This window comes from Symphodus melops (genome assembly GCF_947650265.1).
Source record: "Symphodus melops genome assembly, chromosome: 5".
NCBI classification, from domain to species: Eukaryota; Metazoa; Chordata; class Actinopteri; order Labriformes; family Labridae; genus Symphodus; species Symphodus melops.
Genome location: NC_136695.1, coordinates 10,514,795 through 10,533,409, shown reverse-complemented (window position 1 = coordinate 10,533,409; position 18,615 = coordinate 10,514,795). Strand labels below are relative to the sequence as shown.

At 43.1% G+C, this 18,615-nt stretch overlaps 1 protein-coding gene across 3 annotated transcripts in view; it reads left to right on the top strand.

Moving 5' to 3' along the window:
* The first annotated feature begins 3,100 nt into the window (after positions 1 to 3,100).
* The window catches only part of dop1a (DOP1 leucine zipper like protein A), a 28,151-nt gene continuing 12,636 nt past the window's right edge, over positions 3,101 to 18,615 (top strand). The window contains exons 1-16 of one of the 3 annotated variants that reach the window (XM_079343533.1): positions 3,101 to 3,472; positions 5,353 to 5,548; positions 6,105 to 6,286; positions 6,379 to 6,549; positions 8,165 to 8,354; positions 8,613 to 8,711; positions 10,017 to 10,116; positions 10,691 to 10,800; positions 11,587 to 11,701; positions 11,837 to 11,957; positions 12,254 to 12,373; positions 12,820 to 12,910; positions 13,834 to 13,863; positions 14,825 to 15,091; positions 16,489 to 17,014; positions 18,251 to 18,534. In XM_079343533.1, coding sequence (XP_079199659.1) covers positions 5,411 to 5,548; positions 6,105 to 6,286; positions 6,379 to 6,549; positions 8,165 to 8,354; positions 8,613 to 8,711; positions 10,017 to 10,116; positions 10,691 to 10,800; positions 11,587 to 11,701; positions 11,837 to 11,957; positions 12,254 to 12,373; positions 12,820 to 12,910; positions 13,834 to 13,863; positions 14,825 to 15,091; positions 16,489 to 17,014; positions 18,251 to 18,534 — 2,544 coding nt within the window. In that variant the 5' untranslated portion in view covers positions 3,101 to 3,472; positions 5,353 to 5,410. The remainder of the gene's footprint in view (positions 3,473 to 5,352; positions 5,549 to 6,104; positions 6,287 to 6,378; positions 6,550 to 8,164; positions 8,355 to 8,612; positions 8,712 to 10,016; positions 10,117 to 10,690; positions 10,801 to 11,586; positions 11,702 to 11,836; positions 11,958 to 12,253; positions 12,374 to 12,819; positions 12,911 to 13,833; positions 13,864 to 14,824; positions 15,092 to 16,488; positions 17,015 to 18,250; positions 18,535 to 18,615) is intronic. The other 2 variants (XM_079343532.1, XM_079343531.1) reach the window with 2 other exon arrangements.

The following is an 18,615-nucleotide window of genomic DNA, read 5'->3' as shown; positions in this document are numbered from 1 at the left end:
TTACAAAGTTGACTCAGTTGACGTCAGATTTATATCTGAAGAAAATACAATACAGTAAGTGTCAGGCTAAATAATTAATTACAGGTGTATGTGTGCATTGTAGGCTGTTATTTATATTTTATTATTGTAATTGTAATGGGTTTTTGTTTTGTTTGTTTACTTTAGGGAGTCGGCAGGAGAACATGGACATGGTGTGGTTGGATACTGAAAAAAAACTCAGCTAATGGACTGTACATTATTCAATATCTCTGTGGATTGTTTTATTTCATTAAAGGTATTAGAAACAAATGCTGTTCCTTCTCTGCTCCACTCAGCTGCTGTAACATGAGGCCGATGTTTATATCTAAAAGGGCGAGGAAACTTCTTGTTCCGTCTACCTTTCTTCCTTTGTTGCATTATGGCGATGTGCTGTAACATGGGCACCTCTGCTAAATGTCTACAGTCGCTGGATACCACTGCGCGTTGAGATTTGTGACAGGTTGTAGACTCATCACTGTGACCTGTACATGAAATCTCATTGGCCATCCTTAAAGGTGGGCAGGTATTTACACTGGCTAAATGTTATTTATAAAGCTCTTCATGGTTTGGTGCCGTCATATTTATGTGCACACTTTCAAAAAACCAGAAGCCAATATGCGTTGCGTTCCTGTGATTTTCCCAACTGTCTGTTCCTCGTGTCCGCACTGAGCTCGGAAAAAGAACGTTCAGTTTTGCCGTTCAGTTTCTACCTGAAACTTTCTCCAAAATGACTTGAAAATGGCCGACCTCATTTCACTTGAAGCCTTTGGCTCCTGTCTAAGGACAGAAAACGCGAGGCAATCGGACAATGTCTATGTGTCTGAATTGTAACCTGTCATCACGACTATGCACTTTATCTGAAAACTATTCTGCTCATTGTAATTGTTTTGGGTTTTTTTTAACTTATTGTTTGTAAACTGTTTTAATCATGTCATGTGATTCTGTTTGTGTACAAAAATGTAACGTGTGTTAACTGCCTACCAATAAATGTTTCTCTTCTCCTGTCAATCAATTCACTATTCACTCTAGATCAATAAGAGAAAGGAAGATACATGATCGAGCTGTTAGGATTTCTGCACAACTATTGTTCTTTGTGTCAAAGGCAGTATGACAGAAATTAAAACCAGACTGAGAGATTCAAGCTGAACTCCGATAATGAAGGTAAACTGTCTAGACGACCTGCATTAATATTTTAAGTATTTTCACTTTTTAGTGAGCTACTTCAGTTTTACTGTTAGCTGTAGGCTAACGCTAGCTAGAATGGAACTGCTATCCAGCTAGCTTTATGTAGCGCTGTTTCCATAGAAACGTAAAAACAGTTATTTTCGTTGAAAGCTCAGCTTATATTTTCATTTGTTCACAGTTCAAATGCTTTTTTTTCCTCTGATCTGCAAATGTTATGAGGCTACTTGGATTTCAACTCGACCATTTTCAATTTTTTGCGAGTGGACCCTTTAAATTTACTGTCAGATGTCAGTTTTTTGCGGGGGGCGGATTTGGCAAAGTTGGTAGCGCGTTTGACTCTCGACTGAAAGGTTGTGAGTTCGAGCCCCGCTGTGTCCCTGGGCAAGATACTCAACCCCCGCATGCCCAACATAAGCGTAGCAAAGGGGATGAAAATCCCTCACACACATTGAGTGAGTGAATGACTAGGGGTCATACATAACACCTGATTGTTAAATCAACACATAGTCCAAACACTGATTTCTTTTTCAACCAGAAGGATTACTATCCATAGTTTGTCCTTTTATGAAACAGAGATGAATCATAGACATTATCCAGGTAAAAGTGAAACAATATTTATTTCTTATTATGATGTGAATTTATTATTTGGCTAAATATTTAACAGCAAAAAACAAAAAAAATCCCCACCAGATAAATAAGGACCCACTGTGAAAGAGATGCTACAAGATTAAAACCTGTATTTTACTATATTTCAAGAATACAGCTGGAAGATAAGATCAACCTGAATGATCCTCAATGCTGTGTGTACAGCTACTCAAGAGTCAGGCTAAATGAAAGGGAAGTTAAGATAGACGTTAATATTAGGATGATGAGGTTTCCTGTGGCTCAGCGGTCAGCTGCACCAGGTGAACACTGAGCTGCTGGAGGCCTCAATGGACGAGCAGTGAAGGTTTGTGTTTTCATATTAATGATGTTCCGCAATGTCATTGGAAGATTCCTTATTGTAACCCCGGCAGCAGACGACAGCACCCAGATGATCGCGTTGATGATCCTTGGCCTTGACCGGTGTGTGGAAATCCAAGGCCTTGATTGGATGGCACACGGCCACGTAGCTGGTCCACGCTCATCATGGTCAGGGTAAAGGTGCTGGTGAACATTTTTTTTCTTCACCACTTATTGTTTTAATCCTTCAGAAAACCACTCTTTTCTCTTTTTTATGCACGATTTACTGCAGTTCAAAACAATGACATTGTGGAACATCATTTTTATGAACACACAAAGCTGTGCTCGTCCGTTGAGGATATTTTTACAGTCTATGGTTGAAACATGTAGAAAACAGATTAAAGATACAAATCTGACGTCAACTGAGTCAACTTTGTAATGTAACAAGGTACATTACACGGCAGCCTCTAAGCCAAGTTAGACAGCTAATAAATACAACAACCTCCACAGAGACAGTCAGATAGACATCAATGAGGTTGTATAAAAACGTTATTGATTTCGTATTAGTCTATAAATTAATCTTGATTGTTGTCTCAGCCATGATAACTTAGGCTGAACACAACCATGTTTCACAATGAAGTTCTTTTTCGAAAAAAAAGCGGCAATTTCAACATGTACAAACACCATGTGTCATACCTACGTATAATACGGTTTGTAATAAAGCAAACCGTTTGTAAATCCGTCAATATTTCATGGAGTTAAGAGTATTTTTGTTTAAGCTTATCACTCACCTTCCATCTGCTCCCATAGAGCGCAGCACGTCAGCTGCCTGACCCAAGATGGCCGCCATGACGCGACGCCGGAGAATCCCGCCTGCGTCATCTAGAGTTTATATATCTATGGTTGAGGGGCGGGAGACGTGCATGCGGAAGACGTGCATGCGGAAGACGTGAGCGGTGTGACGCTGTGACGCTGTGGTCGAACGTGCCGCTGATCTGCAGTGCAGTCTGGGAGCTGTCAATCCACTTGCTTTGTATCTCTGGCACTGGAAACTACTGATGCGCTCATCGGTGTTTATGTACAGCCAGCAGGAACATCCAGAGAAGAGGAAAGGAGTATGTAGGGAATAATGATCTGTTGTCTGCTTCCGGAGCCGTCTTGTAAAGGGACGTGACTTGTTAGTCTGGCTGACATCTGAGCCGGGCCCTGCATCTCCATCACATTAATAACCTACCAACGTTAGCTAACCTGCTACTCATATTATTGACGCTGTCAGCCTTTTTTACCTGGTGAACCCGGCACATGGTTGAATGACATTGGCACCCAGGTAAGTTTTAATTAAACAAGGTGTGAGGTTTAAGGTGAGGTGTCATGTAGCTAACGTTAGCTGAACTCATCTCACCTAGCTCGAGACAGGTAGCTGCTAGCTACAACGTAAGTGTTATTGTTCATCTCTCAAACTCAAGTCACAACCACAGATCGAAGTTTATAACTATTTATGACCATTCCTCTACTAAAGTCGAGTTTGTAATTATGTACTTAATATGTGTCTTCAATAAAAAAGACTTAAATGTAAGGTAACTTACTTCAGGTGTACCTGCTCTACCGTTACTGTTCAGTTTTAAGAGCCAGCTGTCACAAATTGTCTCTCACACAATCATAGCAGTTTAAAGAATCTATAATAAAACAACTGCCTCACTGAGAGTGTATAGTCTTCAAACGTTGTTAGGATCATGTGAGACTTCATATACTTCTCTGGTCATTTGCTATAAATACATTTCAAGGCAGACCATTAAACAGTAAACACAGGACTCATCCAATGATCAGTAATAACAGGGAGCCTGATGGTTTTACTGCTGGGACCATTCATCTTATGAGTTCAACCTTTTCCTGATATGAGAAAGTAAATATCTCCAATGAAAAAGTTCAATTGCTCTGCTAACAGGGTAGATGTGAGATTGTTTCCTGTGACTTATTTCCTGTGTATAATTATCCAGGAAGCACTATATGTTGGACGTTTGTTGAAGGGGTCGACTAATAATCAGCCTGGCTGATATTTGGCTGATTATCAGAGGTGTTTTGTTTTTCTCTGATCACTGATAACATGAATTAATTTAAAAGTGCATGTAAAGTCTTTCCCTCAGGGTTTAATGTCCCACACTCGACACTATCTGACTGAGGAAGCACATCGTCAACATTGTCTCCAGTTGAGCATTTAAACAAAATCCTGTGTTTAAGTTTGTAATATTCCAAATTCAACATTTTTACTGTAATGCATATCACTTCCAATCAGTCATTATCAGTCTCATGTTGGTATCAGGATTAGCTGTGAAAAAGCCTCGGACGCCTCATTTGTCTACCTGATATCCTTTCTATCAACTATCACACCATTACACTTGTGATCAGATTATCAGGAAGGACGACATACAGGTCATGCTGTCGTCTCTTATTAGCTGTTTCATCTGTTAGAACGTCAACCTGTCTTAAACAACTATAAGATTGTAGCTCGTCAGCTGAAGACCTGTGTGATTAAAACACCTTGATAATTGTTGCAATCTAACTTTCCTCAGTGTTTTCCATCAAATGTGCTCGTGATGGTGAAATGTTCATCTGTTCAAGTACAGCTGTCCTTTTCTGACTATAAAGAGTGTACAAACCACACGTAACCATCAGGTTACTTCTACTCTCAATGGGAAACGGATAATGATTTGACGTTTATCGTGCTATTCATCGATATCGACTTGTCATGTCGTCCAGCCCAACAGTAGCTCGAGAGGTGCTGTGCACAGACTAAACATTTCTGCATGCTAAAAAAACACCAAACAGAGTCATCTCTCTCCTGTTCAACAGACACCGACGTCTGGGGCTTGAAATGCCATTCGTCTGAAAGAAGTAGGAGATGCATTGTCTTACTCAATGCCTGCTGCACAGTGCTGACTCCTCTTATTCTCGAAACTTTTGCGCGATTATCATTTAACGACATGACTCTTTATGATACAGAGTCATGTTTTTTTTTTTTTTTATGGTCAAGGGTGAAGCTTGTTTACTCTGTCTTTTTTGGATGTTAATGTTCTCACCGTCTCAGTGGGAGAATCCGTCATCTGTCAGTCAGGAAGTCAGGGGTTTGATCCCCAGCTCAGAGTGTCCTATGACAGTTCAAGTGTATTGATTCACCAAGGCCATTTTCTTTGTTGTCTTTTATTGCAGGAGTGATGTACCTATGTGTGCCTGGTGTTTGACATTAGCATACTAACCACCCAGGAGAATGAATACAGAGGAAGTGGAGCTGCTCAGTGACTCCAAGTACAGGAACTATGTGGCAGCAGTGGACAAAGCCCTCAAGAACTTTGAGTACTCCAGCGAGTGGGCAGACCTCATCTCTGCTTTGGGGAAACTCAACAAGGTGTGGATCAAAGGGATGATCAGTTTCTTCAATATCCAGATGACTCATTTTTAACTGGGTAACTCCTGGGTGACTCAGGATGAATTAAACTGGCCCTGGCCAGGGTGATTTATTATGCTGCATTTTGATGTATTCTGATCAGTTGTAGAAGGGACACTGGAGAGCATGTTGTGTTGCTCCACCACACACAGAGAAACGGGGAGTGACCTGAACAAGAGGCGAATGATGATAGCCGTCTCGCCACTCTGTCAGATGCTCAAAGTTGAATCTGAAGGCAGCTGGGCCTTGTTGAGCTTCTCAAACTGTTAGTCATTTATTCCCATGGCCTACAGAGTGTGTTTATCATTCCACCTTAATCTGTGTGGCAAACACTCATTACTTTAAAGTTAAGGGGGGGGGGGGGTGTTCCATTTATTACCCAAGGTACAAAAAAAGAGCAATAAACAGTGTTACTGCTGCACTCAAATCTTTTTATTTTCTCAATAATATTGCGTAATAATCTTCAGTTTTACAGCAATAATACCTCATGTCCACTAATCTTTACATCCTAATTCAGGTTTTGCAGAACAATGCAAAGTACCAAGTGGTTCCTAAGAAGCTGACGATAGGCAAACGGCTGGCCCAATGCCTCCACCCCGCCCTGCCCAGTGGAGTCCACCGCAAGGCCTTGGAGACCTACGAGATCATCTTCAAGATCATTGGTCCCAAGAGGCTGGCCAAAGACCTTTTTCTTTACAGGTAATCCTGTAACACTCCTTCCAGTGGATGAATGGAAGCGGTGCGGCTAGTACCAGATCTTGACAACTCTCACATCTTTTTCCACACTGCAGCTCTGGACTCTTCCCTTTACTCTCCAATGCTGCCATGTCTGTGAAGCCTGTGCTGCTGGGGCTCTATGAGACCTACTACTTACCCCTTGGAAAGACTCTGAAACCAGGCCTGCAGGGGCTCCTGACTGGAGTCCTGCCTGGTCTAGAGGAGGGCTCCGAGTATTACGACAGGTGAGCCAAAGGAATGGAAAGAACATCACTTGGAATGGTTATTAAAGTGCACATGTTGGTGAAAGCCATTAGAGGAAATCAGTTTGTGCCATAAAGTGGGAGGGAATCGATTTTCGATGAATGAATGAATGATACATGAGATGTATGAGTCATTGAATCACTAACGACACAGAGGAAGACTTGTCTTATGTTGAGTCACAGTGAGCCATGTTGACTGTTTACAGAATGTTTAAGATGTTTTCTTTTGTTTATTGTTTGATGTTAGTGTTGTGCTGAGCAGAAGATTCTGCAAAGTCAGAGCTCATGATTGGTCAATCATTCAATCCATCATCAATCCAAGCGTCATTTGTAAAACTTGGCTAAATAGGTTGGAGAACGTGTGAGGACATTCTCATTGTTTTACACTGTTCACTCTTACAGACTGTAGAGGGCGCTGCTGTCACACCTTCTGTGGTACAGTGGGACAGAGGGGAATACTACATCAGGGGTCATTCCATGCCAAGTGGTCCAATGCTCCATTCCTCACCATCTCAGATTTAGATGAAATTTGCTTGACCAACATTATTTCATTTTTGAAATCCCTGTGAAAATTCAGATGGGTTTTGTCATTTTCAGCGCTACAAAGCACAGACTCCTATCATTGGACCACTTGGCATGGATTGACCCTCACTGGAGTTCTCATGGCTGACCTTTCAATAGCTGGGAATGCACACAGTCACTGACGACATGCATCAGCTGCATCAATGTCTCAGACAGAGCGTCACCTGTCTGTGCTTTAGCTGACATGGCAGCATCATTTCAGCAATAGACAGGCTGATTTCTAGTGAATGACATGGATTCTACTCTTTATGTATTGTTTAGCTAAGAATGTGTATTTCAGGACTGTTGTAGTTATCTTTTTCTTAGATGCCAAGTTCTGTTTTTCATCATTCACATGTCACACAGAGAACATTTAAATGTATGAACAGCTTAAAGCTGCTGTACGATTTGTAACATTTTGCTCAGTTTGGAGAATCCGTTGTGTCCTCAGCTCCTCCAGTCACATGTCCTCTGTCTCTACTGCTGCTGCTTTGTTGACAGAGTGAGAATGTGGATGAACTGGATTAGTTTCTTCTCCTGATAGTCACTACACAGCAGCCTCTGCCGTCAGTGTGTGAAAGCATAGTCAGATCCCTAGAAAAAGCCGTTTACCATTTCAAATATCTCCTGTCGTATCAGCCTTGATCACCATAATGCTCCATCTGTTCCAAATGAACCTGAGATATGACGCTCATAAAGAGCTATTATGAAAAGGCACAGGGAAGAAATCCTGCTCATTTATTGGTTCCTACAAATGAAAGCTGATTAAGATCTAAATGGTTTAATAAACAGCAGTAAGTGATGTGTTCAGAGAAAGAAGTGCATAGCTTGAGCATTACTGGGTGATTTATGACCCTGTGTCTGTCTCTCGGTCTCTTTTTACCTTCACTTTGTCTTTGTGCTGTTTAATGATGTTACATTTGGGAAAGAAACTTCCAAGGGGAAATAATATGACCTTTGCATCACTTGCTGCTAATGTGGTCAGAGGTCGATACTTGGCAAGCAGGTTTACTGTGTCCTTTCTGGGCTTCCATAGGACCAACACCCTGTTGGAGAAGGTGGCTGCAGCAGTGGAGCAGTCGGCCTTCTACAGTGCCTTGTGGGGCAGCATCCTGACCAGCCCTGCTGTGCGTCTCCCCGGGGTGTCCTTTGTTCTGCTGCACCTCAATCGCAAGCTCTCCATGGAGGACCAGCTCTATGTCATAGGCAGCGACATTGAACTCATGGTACAAAATAGCAACATGATCACAGACATTGTGCTTTGATCATCAGTCTATCAGATGAAGTATTTAAACAACAGTGACATGAACATTGAATCTATAAGCATGACTAAAAGCTTTAAATCGTTTGCACATTGCATCGTTTAAGTTGAATTACTGTGTTGATATGAATGGGTTAGCAGTGTTAAGTTATCTTATTCTTACTGTCTACATATTCTTAAATGCATGACTTGTTAACCCGAGGTGTGCCTCTGCTCTCACCAGGTGGAGGCGGTCAGTACCTCAGTCCAGGACTCGAGTGTGTTAGTGCAGAGGAGCACCCTGGATCTGATCCTCTTCTGCTTCCCGTTCCATATGAGCCAGGTCTGAAGGCCTGACTGAAAGGCATTTAATGCAGCATGACAATGACCTGTGTGTGTGTGTGTGTGGCTGTGTGTGTGTGTATGTCCAAAAATGCAGCATGGAGTATTTTACCACTTCCAACAACGCAGTCCTTATGGAAAACCTTTCCTTCAGATGTATTGCATTTCAAGCAGCCGACGTCTGTGTCTGTTGAACAGGAGAGAGATAACTCTGTTTGGTGTTTCACATCACATGGCCTTCCTAACGTCATCAATATCAAATGTAGTCGAGTTAGCATGCACACACTGATAGAGGCTAATAGTGAAAGTAAAACGTTATGTGAAATAGAATATGAGCAGAGTAATGGCTGCTTGGATGAACATCTGAATGTCATTGATATTGATGGTATGCTTTTCTTGTGTTAATGTGGTGACCAGTGTTAGGACTAACCCGTTACTAGGTAACACCTTACTGTAATGCCACTACTCTTTGTGGTGACCAGTAACAAATACTACTTTGCTACTACTGCTTTACTTTCCAGGCTCAGTAACGCCCTAACTATTACTGACGTTGCAAATCACTCGTTTTGAGTGACTCGTTTGAGAAACAACCGACAACAAGCGGTAAAGGTTACGCTCACGTCAGCACAGCAGCATTCTGGGAGAGAGAACGTGCGCCGTGTGCACTTTAAACAAACAGCTAGAGATGATCATCCATGACGAGCGTTCGGGCTCTGAAACAGCGACTCTTTTTTTCGAGTTAAACGACAAGAATATGTGCAGGAAAGAAAACGTCTCTCACAAAAAAGAGAGAGAGAGAGATTTAGGTGCAGCTACAGTTAGCTCAGCAGACCACCAAGGAGGAGACTCCATACAAACAGATAGCTTGATTTAAAACACCACCTGTAAGCCTGACAAGTAGAGTGATAGCTAGGTGTGTTAGCCACAAGTTTCATATCAACAAGCCTGGTGACTTTTAGAGATACAAAAGTGTTTACAGCTTAATTCTGAGACAGCAACACCAAATCATCTAAACGCTGAAGTTACATCATCAAGTAACTATTTATTTTATAACGCAGTAAGTACTTTTTGATTGTATTTACTAGTAACTCTTGGTAGTTACTAAAGTCCAGTGATGTGCCAAACTCTGGTGGTGAGTCATGCTTGTTTAAGTTCAATTCTTCACCTCCTAACATTTCTGGATCAGTAAGACTGGGACTCTGTTCTTACCCGACATCTTGCACTGTATGCGTTTGTTTGTGATGGCACGTATTAGTAAGTGTACGCATGAGAAAGAACCAATCGTTGATTGTTCTGTTGTGTTCAGGCGACTCGCCCTGACATGATCCGGATCCTGTCAGCTGCTTTGCACGTGGTTTTAAGACGAGACATGTCCCTCAACCGCAGACTCTATGCCTGGCTGCTCGGTATGAGACACACACACACACACACACACACACACACACACACACACACACACACACACACACACAAGTCACTCAGATTCACACACACACACACACACACACACACACACACACACACACACACACACACACACACACACACACACAAAGTCACTCAGATTCAGATGCATCAGGATTTCCTCTCATTATTGAATATTAAAAGACAGAAAAAAACTAAAAGTCCAAGAGTTTCATGTCACTTGTGTCAGGGTTTCACCAAAAGCTTTCTTTGTCGTGTAGATTTTGAGATTTGGATAGGTATGAGGTTATTGTGTGCTTTGTTGATATGTCCATTCTTTCCTTCTGCTGACGTATCTGTTGTGGTCATTGTCTTTATTTATCTCCTCTTCTTTGCTCCTCACTGTGGATGAACATGATGGTAAGTGTCTGCATGGCTGCATCGTTCCACATGTCTAGAATACCAGAGTGTGGAGAGAAGACTGAGGAGAAGATACCGACACTTTCCCATGAACATTTCAGTCTGCTCAACACCTGAGGAGTTTTGATTATAATTGCATGTCTTTGTTTGATGAAGGCTTTGACAACAACGGGGTGATGACAGGACCCCGGAGCACTCGTCAGAGCAACCCAGAGGAGCACGCCAGTCAATATTTCAACACCTTCTCTAAAGACATGCTCGTTCAGGTGAGCTCTTCAGACAATCGTGTGTGTGTGTGTGTGTGTGTGTGTGTGTGTGTGTGTGTGTGTGTGTGTGTGTGTGTGTGTGTGTGTGTGTGTGTGTGTGTGTGTGTGTGTGTGTGTGTGTGTGTGTGTGTGTGTGTGTGTGTGTGTGTGTGTGTGTGTGTGTGTGTGTGTGTGTGTGTGTGTCATTCTTGTTCTCCCTGGGGTTTGCTGCATCTATATGTGCTGTACCTTCTTCTTGTATTCCTGTAGGCCTGTCCCTTTGAAGACAGCTCCCACCTCTCCGTTACACACACACACACACACACACACACACACACACACACACACACAGAGTTGGCTTTTCCGTATGTTCACGATCCAAACAGCCTTTACCCTCCTGGCATGTGTGCCCTGGTACTCCAGGGGTTGGAACACGGGGCACAAAGAGCGACCAGGAGGGGAAGTTTTGTTTTGGACTGTTTATTTAGTTCATATTTTGTTGTGCCGCTCTACCATCTGCTCTGAGGTAGCTTTTGGAGCTCCCTCCTTTGGGAGAAGGTTTATTCTACAGAGAGCGTCTGTTCCTGGCTCCAGTCATGATGTGGCAGACGAAGCGTGAAACACATACAAAAACAACAAAAAATCAAAAGGGTTTGAATCAAAATTCTTTAAAAAAAAAAAAGCCTAAAACAACAACAACTGTGTCCTCCCTCCACTGTGTCCAAAGTGACTCTGGAGTTTAGAAGTATTTTGATCTCTGCTCTTATTAGATTGTTTGTCTGTTTATGTGTGTTTGTCCTCTTTTAGGCAATGGTGGGGATCCTGCAGGGTAAGGCCCGAGGTGGAGAAGAAGAAAGCATTCTCATGCATGACCTAAAGCCATTTCGCATCCTCATTAGCCTGCTGGACAAACCAGAGTTGGGTAAGCTCTTCTTTAATGTACTAACACACATGCAATCAGTTAGTGAGTAAGGAAATGTGTAAATTAGAAAGTTTAGCTGAGCAGCCTAATAAACATACTCAATGAAAACAATCCTCATCTCATCTGGCTTTTCAGGTCCAGCAATCCTGGAGGATGTTCTGATCGAGGTGTTTCGAACTCTCCACACGCAGTGCAGAACAGAGTTGGACCTCCAAAACCAGAGTCCTTTCAGCAAAGACCACACACACCTGAGCAGGTCAGTCCATTCCCACCATCACTCATCAGTGTCTCACTGACATCAGGTACGATGACGTGAAATGAAAACGTCACAAGAGCAGTCTGGTTTCAGCATCATCAGAAAAGTAGCACTGTGAAGATATTTGCCCTTTGAAGAAGTGATCAACAGAGTAACGAGCAAATCTGTTATCTTCAGTTGCTCATATTTCAAAATGTTGGATAAGACAGTATTATTAATCATCAGCGCTGTGAGTGGAGGTTTTTGTTCAATACAAACTCATCGTATCATCACACTAATGAATCCTTCTTCATCAGCAAACTACGCGAGAACAAGAAGACAGCAGAGCTGATCAAAACAGCCAACCTGCTGTTCAACTCGTTTGAGCCGTACTACATGTGGGACTATATCGCTCGCTGGTTCGAGGAGTGCTGCAGGTGTGTATGTGAACGTCTCAGTGCAGGTTACTTGACTACTTACTGCTGATGTTGCTTTGTGGTCACTCGAGTCATTTTGACATCATTGTGAATTATCCAGAAAGAAAGTCATCAGGACTATTTACTCCTACTCCTTGTGCAATAATAATGTTGTAAGATGTCACCTGATCTTATGTGTATTTTTATTTTTAAATTTGATTGCAACGCAATATTTTTTTATGGGACAATGTGTGCAGGAACATTCCATCCTTATATGCACACAGTGCATGATAATGTTCATACTGTTTACTGGAATTTCAACTGTTCCTTTTTTGATACTTATTTTACTAGCTCTATAATAATTGTCTGCTTCTGTTTTTATTGTAAATAAACAAACTGATGTGACAGATTACTGTCATCATCCAAAGTCTGAGCCCAAGTCCCATTTCCATATGTCTCTGTTGCAGGAGGACAGTTAACAGCAGCACACGAGCGCCTGAGCTGTCATTGGTGGAGTTCTGTCAGCTGGTGGATTTCCTGCTGGATATTGTTTCATTGGTGAGACTCTTTCTTTCTTTCTTCCTTCCTTTCTTTCTTTCTTTCTTTCTTTCTTTCTTTCTTTCTTTCTTTCTTTCTTTCTTTCTTTCTTTCTTTCTTCCTTTCTTCCTTTCTTCCTTTCTTTCTTCCTTTCTTCCTTCCTTTCTTCCTTCCTTTCTTCCTTCCTTCCTTTCTTCCTTTCTTCCTTTCTTCCTTCCTTTCTTCCTTCCTTCCTTCCTCTCCTCTAAAATGAGATTATTCTGCTTGTTTTCTTGAACATGTCTCCCTTTCTTCCAGTCAACATTCAGTCAGTCTTCCTGTCCCACGCTCATCTTTTATTTCCTTTTCTGAGATTTTTGTCTTCCTTCAAATTCGATACATCGTTCGTTCAGCGAAAACTCTTTATCTTCTTCATTTTTTTTAAACGTCCTTCATTTCCCGTCCCTGCTTGGGACGCTCTCATCACTTTCTGTCTCTCACTCCCTCTTGGCTCACATTTGTTTTCAATCCCATGTTTTCCCTTTCAAAAGCACCCCATGACAAATCCAAATGTGCCTCCATGTTGTCAGATTTGTTGTCCAACTGAATTTTTGAAACCAGTTCTGAGATGCTTCACTCAGGAGGCGTGTGTGCGTGTCTCTCCTGTTTCTCCTGTGTGAAATCTCTTTAAAGGTTCAAAAATGCTGAATCTTTTTTGTCCCCCCCCCCCCCCCCCCCCCAAAAAAAGTGTTTGCATCCTCTTAATAATGAGCTTTTCTACAAAGAATTTCCAATCTGAGCAGCTTGGAAATCCCTCACTCCTTTATGAGCCTGTTTGAGTGGAAGAGTGCGAGAAAGAGAAGCTCGTGTTCTGTGAGCTTGTGTGAGAGAAGAGGATGGTGTTGTGAGGCCTGTGCTCTGCTTGCTCCTGTCTGTTCAAAACTCTCTGCTCTTTCTCCTTGAAGCCCACTAGAAGCATGAGGGTAATCTGCCAGGTAAAGTACTGCTCTTTCCTGCTTTTTCACCTCACCCTGCTTCACTAAGGCTGTGATAACATTTCTGCAACATCCTGCCAACATCTCCCAGGCCATCTGTGTTCCTGCTCTGCTTGGAGTGATCGTTTCAGAATGAATGACTAAATGTCGTGTTTTTGTTTTTAATACATCAATGATCCATCTGATTGGAAGAGTAATCACAGGTGAAAACGTTCCCTGGCTGTTCGGTGTGGATCTTGTGAAAATGAAATCTCTGCCCAGTGTGTGTTTGTTGACTGTAAAGCTTGCATGCATGCAGTTATTCGCTAATGCATTGCTCACATATTTGTAAGAAATATGACTGTTGTAATTGACTCCATGTTATAATACTCATTTTATCATTCAGTTCTTCCCTTTTTACCTTTTTTTTTGTTTTTGTTTCGTACAACTGTGGAACTCGCACTTCCTGAAGTCAAAGTATTTAGATACACACAAAACAAAAAGAAAAAAATCCACCACCTGAGAATCAACAGTAAAAATGCATTAAAGTGGGCGGGAGTATTGAAACAAAAGAGCTGATTTTATTGGTGCAAAAAAAAAAACAATTTGTAGATGTGCTTTTTCAATAATATAACACACTTTAACATGTTTTTTGTAAATAATTCCACTGACCCCCAAACTATGGTTCAGGGACCCTTTTCGGGTCCTGGGACCCCACTTTGAGAATCCCTGCCTGAAATGAATCATTACATTCACGGTGTTAGCGTTTTCCCTTTTCTATACGCAGGCTCAAATCAACCTGATTATTCTAGAGGGTGTTCTGTGTTTAATTAACATTAAAAGACTGCATTACACGACCTATTCTAACACATTAAAGTGTAGCAGTACCAAGTCTTTATTCTATTCTTCTATTGGATGACTTTATGGTGAGGAGGAAGCCGAGGTGAAATCCACACTGACTATTTTTTTCGAACGTGTCCAGGAGACTTACATCGAGATCCAGACAGAACATCTGCCTCAGCTGCTGCTGCGGATGGTGGCAGCGCTGACCTGTCACCTGCAGACTCTGGGCCTCGGAGAACTCACCCACTGCCTTCGCCTCTGCTCAAAGATCCTCAGTAAAGTGCAGCCTCCGCTGGTTTCCCCCCTGGCCCTCCCGTCATGCCCCGGGCCTCAGGGCCTGGCAACTCCCACTGGCAACCTCTCCAACTCAGCAAGAGATAAGAGCAGAGAAAAGGAAGACAAGCGGGTGAGGAGAAGGAAAAAATGTTCAAACAGATAAAGCGCGGAGCTCATGATTTCATTTCCTGCCTCGTCTTGATTTGATAACTTTGAATGCGTTCAGATCAGAGGCTCGGTTTGTTTAAATAGTCAGAAACTAAAACTGTCTACTTCCAAAAAAAGTAAGTGATGCAAATCATAGACCCACTTTTCACTATGAAAAACAGCCTGCTGATCATTCTGTGCTTTCTCTGATCCTTTAAAAAGCTTTAGATGAAAGCGTAGACCTTGACATCTCCACAGTAAAAGCTTATCCCAGTTTGACCCACTTCCCCTACAAGGTACTGCCCAAAACTCCATCAGTGCACTCTCTGATGGCGTGCCCTGGTCCCTGAACAGAGCTCTTCCAGCTCGTGTTGCCTCCTGCCAGTCTCCTGCGCTGTGCTCTTGCTGGCGAAGTCGGTCCCATGACCGGCCCCCGCCAGCCCACGCTCCCTCAAACATAAGGCTTCTGAAAAGTGACTGAGAGCAAACGCTTCGATTGGCTGTCCTGGTCCTCCTGGTCCCTGCCCAGCAGCCTGGTTGTTTTAAGTGTTCATCGAGCTAAAAAGTCATTCCCATGTCCAGAGATGGTTACGGGCTAGATAGATCGGGTCAGGCCCAGGAGGAGTTAGAAGAGAGGACGAGTAGAAAGACAGAAGATGGTTAACCAACAGCTGAGCCCAGCTCGCCTTTTCTCTCTGAGGAAGAAGAGGAGTAGACCAGCCTGTGTGTCCTCCTGGGTGAGCCATTGGAGCAGAAAACATTCCACATACATCCCCCCTTATTATTATAACATCCCCACCCCCACCCTTCAGGGACATATAGAGAGCGCGCTATCTGACGTGCCATCTGAGGCTAGACTTCAGAATGTATCTGCTGCCTCTTATCAAAATACATCCAGGCCAGCTGCCGGTCTCCCAGAGGCTTCTGTAGACAAAGAGTATCAGTCCGTCTGCAGCAAGATGCTAGCCTGGTGTGCAGTTCCAGAGTACACAAATCCCTCATGGAGATCAACAGCACACAACTGTGTAACGATGAGGTCAACATGTTGACCTGACCTGAACTAGATCTCCAAACCCGAACAAGTTGTGAGGCGTCCCTTACACTCATAAAAAGGCTAAATGGAGCCTTCATTAGGCTTTTAATATTTACTCTACTTGAACGTTTTAATAAAGAAACAGAGATGTGATGTTCTGATTATTCCTGCTTTGTTAAAATGAAGTTCCATGAAGCAACCTTGGGGTATCATTGTCACAAATGCTCGGTGGAAACACGTGAAATCTGCGTGTGGGCTTTCACTGGCTTGCCTGCATCTTCAGATCTACACACACATGAACTCATCCTGCTGAACTCACTCGATGAACGTGTCTCTTCCTCCTGCAGGCGTTGCCCTCTACTCTGGAGCTACCTGGCACTGGGGAAGTGTTTGAGGAAGGAGAGAACCACCCAAGCAGTCGCTCTTCTGAAAGTGGCTTCACAGACTTTGTGCAGTACCAGGGGGACGGCCCCGATGATGCAGAGCAAACTCCTCATCCCCACCCGGCAGTCAAAACAGGCCGTCGCTCCTCAGGCCCATCTCAGGCCAAACCTTTGGACAAACCAGTAATGCAGTGCTGCCTGGAGCATTTCCAGCAGTTTCTCTCAAGACTAATCAGCTTGTACATTACCCCTGGGCCGGAGCATCGAGCTGAGGCTGAAAGAGGTGAAGTGATGCAGGCAGGTATGGTGATGTCAGAGGGCTGCCAGCTAAGCGTTCAGATGGAGATGTGCTCAGTAACAGGGTTTGTCCAGAGGGAGTTTGTTGCTGCTTTCACTGCTGCCTGCCAGCTCTTCCAAGAGTGCTCCAGTTTCCCTGTTTACATCGCAGAGGGAAACCTTAAGGCCTCACCCCCACAGGAAGAACAGTTTGGTAAGTGCTATGATATGAAATGGTTCTTAAACTCTTACTTTCAAAGCACTACACAGACGTGCCACCTCCTGCATCACAGATGAACTCATACTGTACCTGATGAGCCCTGCTCTCTCCTCAGGTTGGAGCCTACTTTCAGTTCCACAAGCCGGCCTTGTCACTAAAGGTGAATTCAGGTGTTTTCAGTTTGAGCCCGGCAGCTGTGAAGCCCAACCTGAGGAAATGAGGCCGGCTAAATCAGTGCAGTCTTTTAAAGGTCCCATTTTATGTCCTTTCTTTCTGGGATTCCTACATCTAATTCATGTGCAGACTAAAATACGTTCACAATGGCTAATGTAAAAAAAAAAAAGTCTGTTTTCATGCAGCGTCTCTCATCTGCCTGTATTTGCAACTCTCGGAATCCCCCACACCACGATCAGGGTCCCCACCTGGGCCTAGTCTGATCTCATTGGTCGGCAGTTTTCGCTCTCTTGTGATTGGTCAGTCGCTTATCACAGAGGTCACGTGGGCATGCAGCACAAGCTTGTTCTTGTTAAAACGAGCCGACGGGCTTGGATCAGTGATCTCACACTGGCAAATGTCATTGCGGTGGGGCTAGGGGCCGAGCGTCACGTGCAGCTACTGCTACAGCCAACATGAGGGCGTAGGAGAAGACGCGTTTCCGCGAACTTTGATTTTGTGCATATAGATGTGGCTCTTCATACACGAGACACCTGAAAAACACTAAAGAGCATCGAAAACCAGATAAAACAGAAAATGGGTCCTTCAGATCTCTCATTAAAACCTACTCTTACAGAATGGCCTTTTTATAGTAAATCTGTTGATTGCCTGCTTTATCACCACCTGCTTAACTGTTTTCTTTTATTGCGGTACTATTTTACTATTTAAGGTACTATTTACTGTTTTAACTGGTTCTTTAAATTGAATGGGTTTCTATAACCTGACTGTACTTTATCTTACTGTATGAACATCTCTGGTCCTGTGCTCAATCTGTTCTTTTATTTTGTGGCGTAAAGCACTTTGTAACTGCGCTTTGAAAGGTCTTTTATAAATAAATATATTATTTTTTTAAACAAAAATCTAAAAAGTACAAGACAACACACTGCATTCACTGTCATGTTCAGTGGGAAGACACGAAGCACTTCTATGTACTGTCATGGTTTGCGTCATCAGTACCATCTGTGTTAATATATATTTTTGACATTTAAATCCCTAAACTTCCTCTTTGCTCTACAGACAGCGAGCAGGTCCGTCTGCCAGTGTGGCTGCAGACGCTGATGGATGCGTGCTGCTTGGCCAGTGACTTCAGCCTGCAGGGTGTTGCCATCTCCCTGCTTATGGACCTCGTGGGACTCACCCAGTCAGTTGCCATTGTGACAGCTGAAAGTGTGGCATCTGATGGCAGTCCTGAGTCCACGCAGCCCATGAGCCCCAGCCAGGGTCGCGTAGCTGTGATCATCAGGCCACCACTCACTCAGGGAATCCTAAAGCACATTGCTGACAAGACAGACTTCTTCAAGGTAGTTTCCTCCCTTTTTAATATTTGTATTTGATCTATTAATATGCTTATAATTTGAAAGTGTGGACTCTCTCAAAGTAAC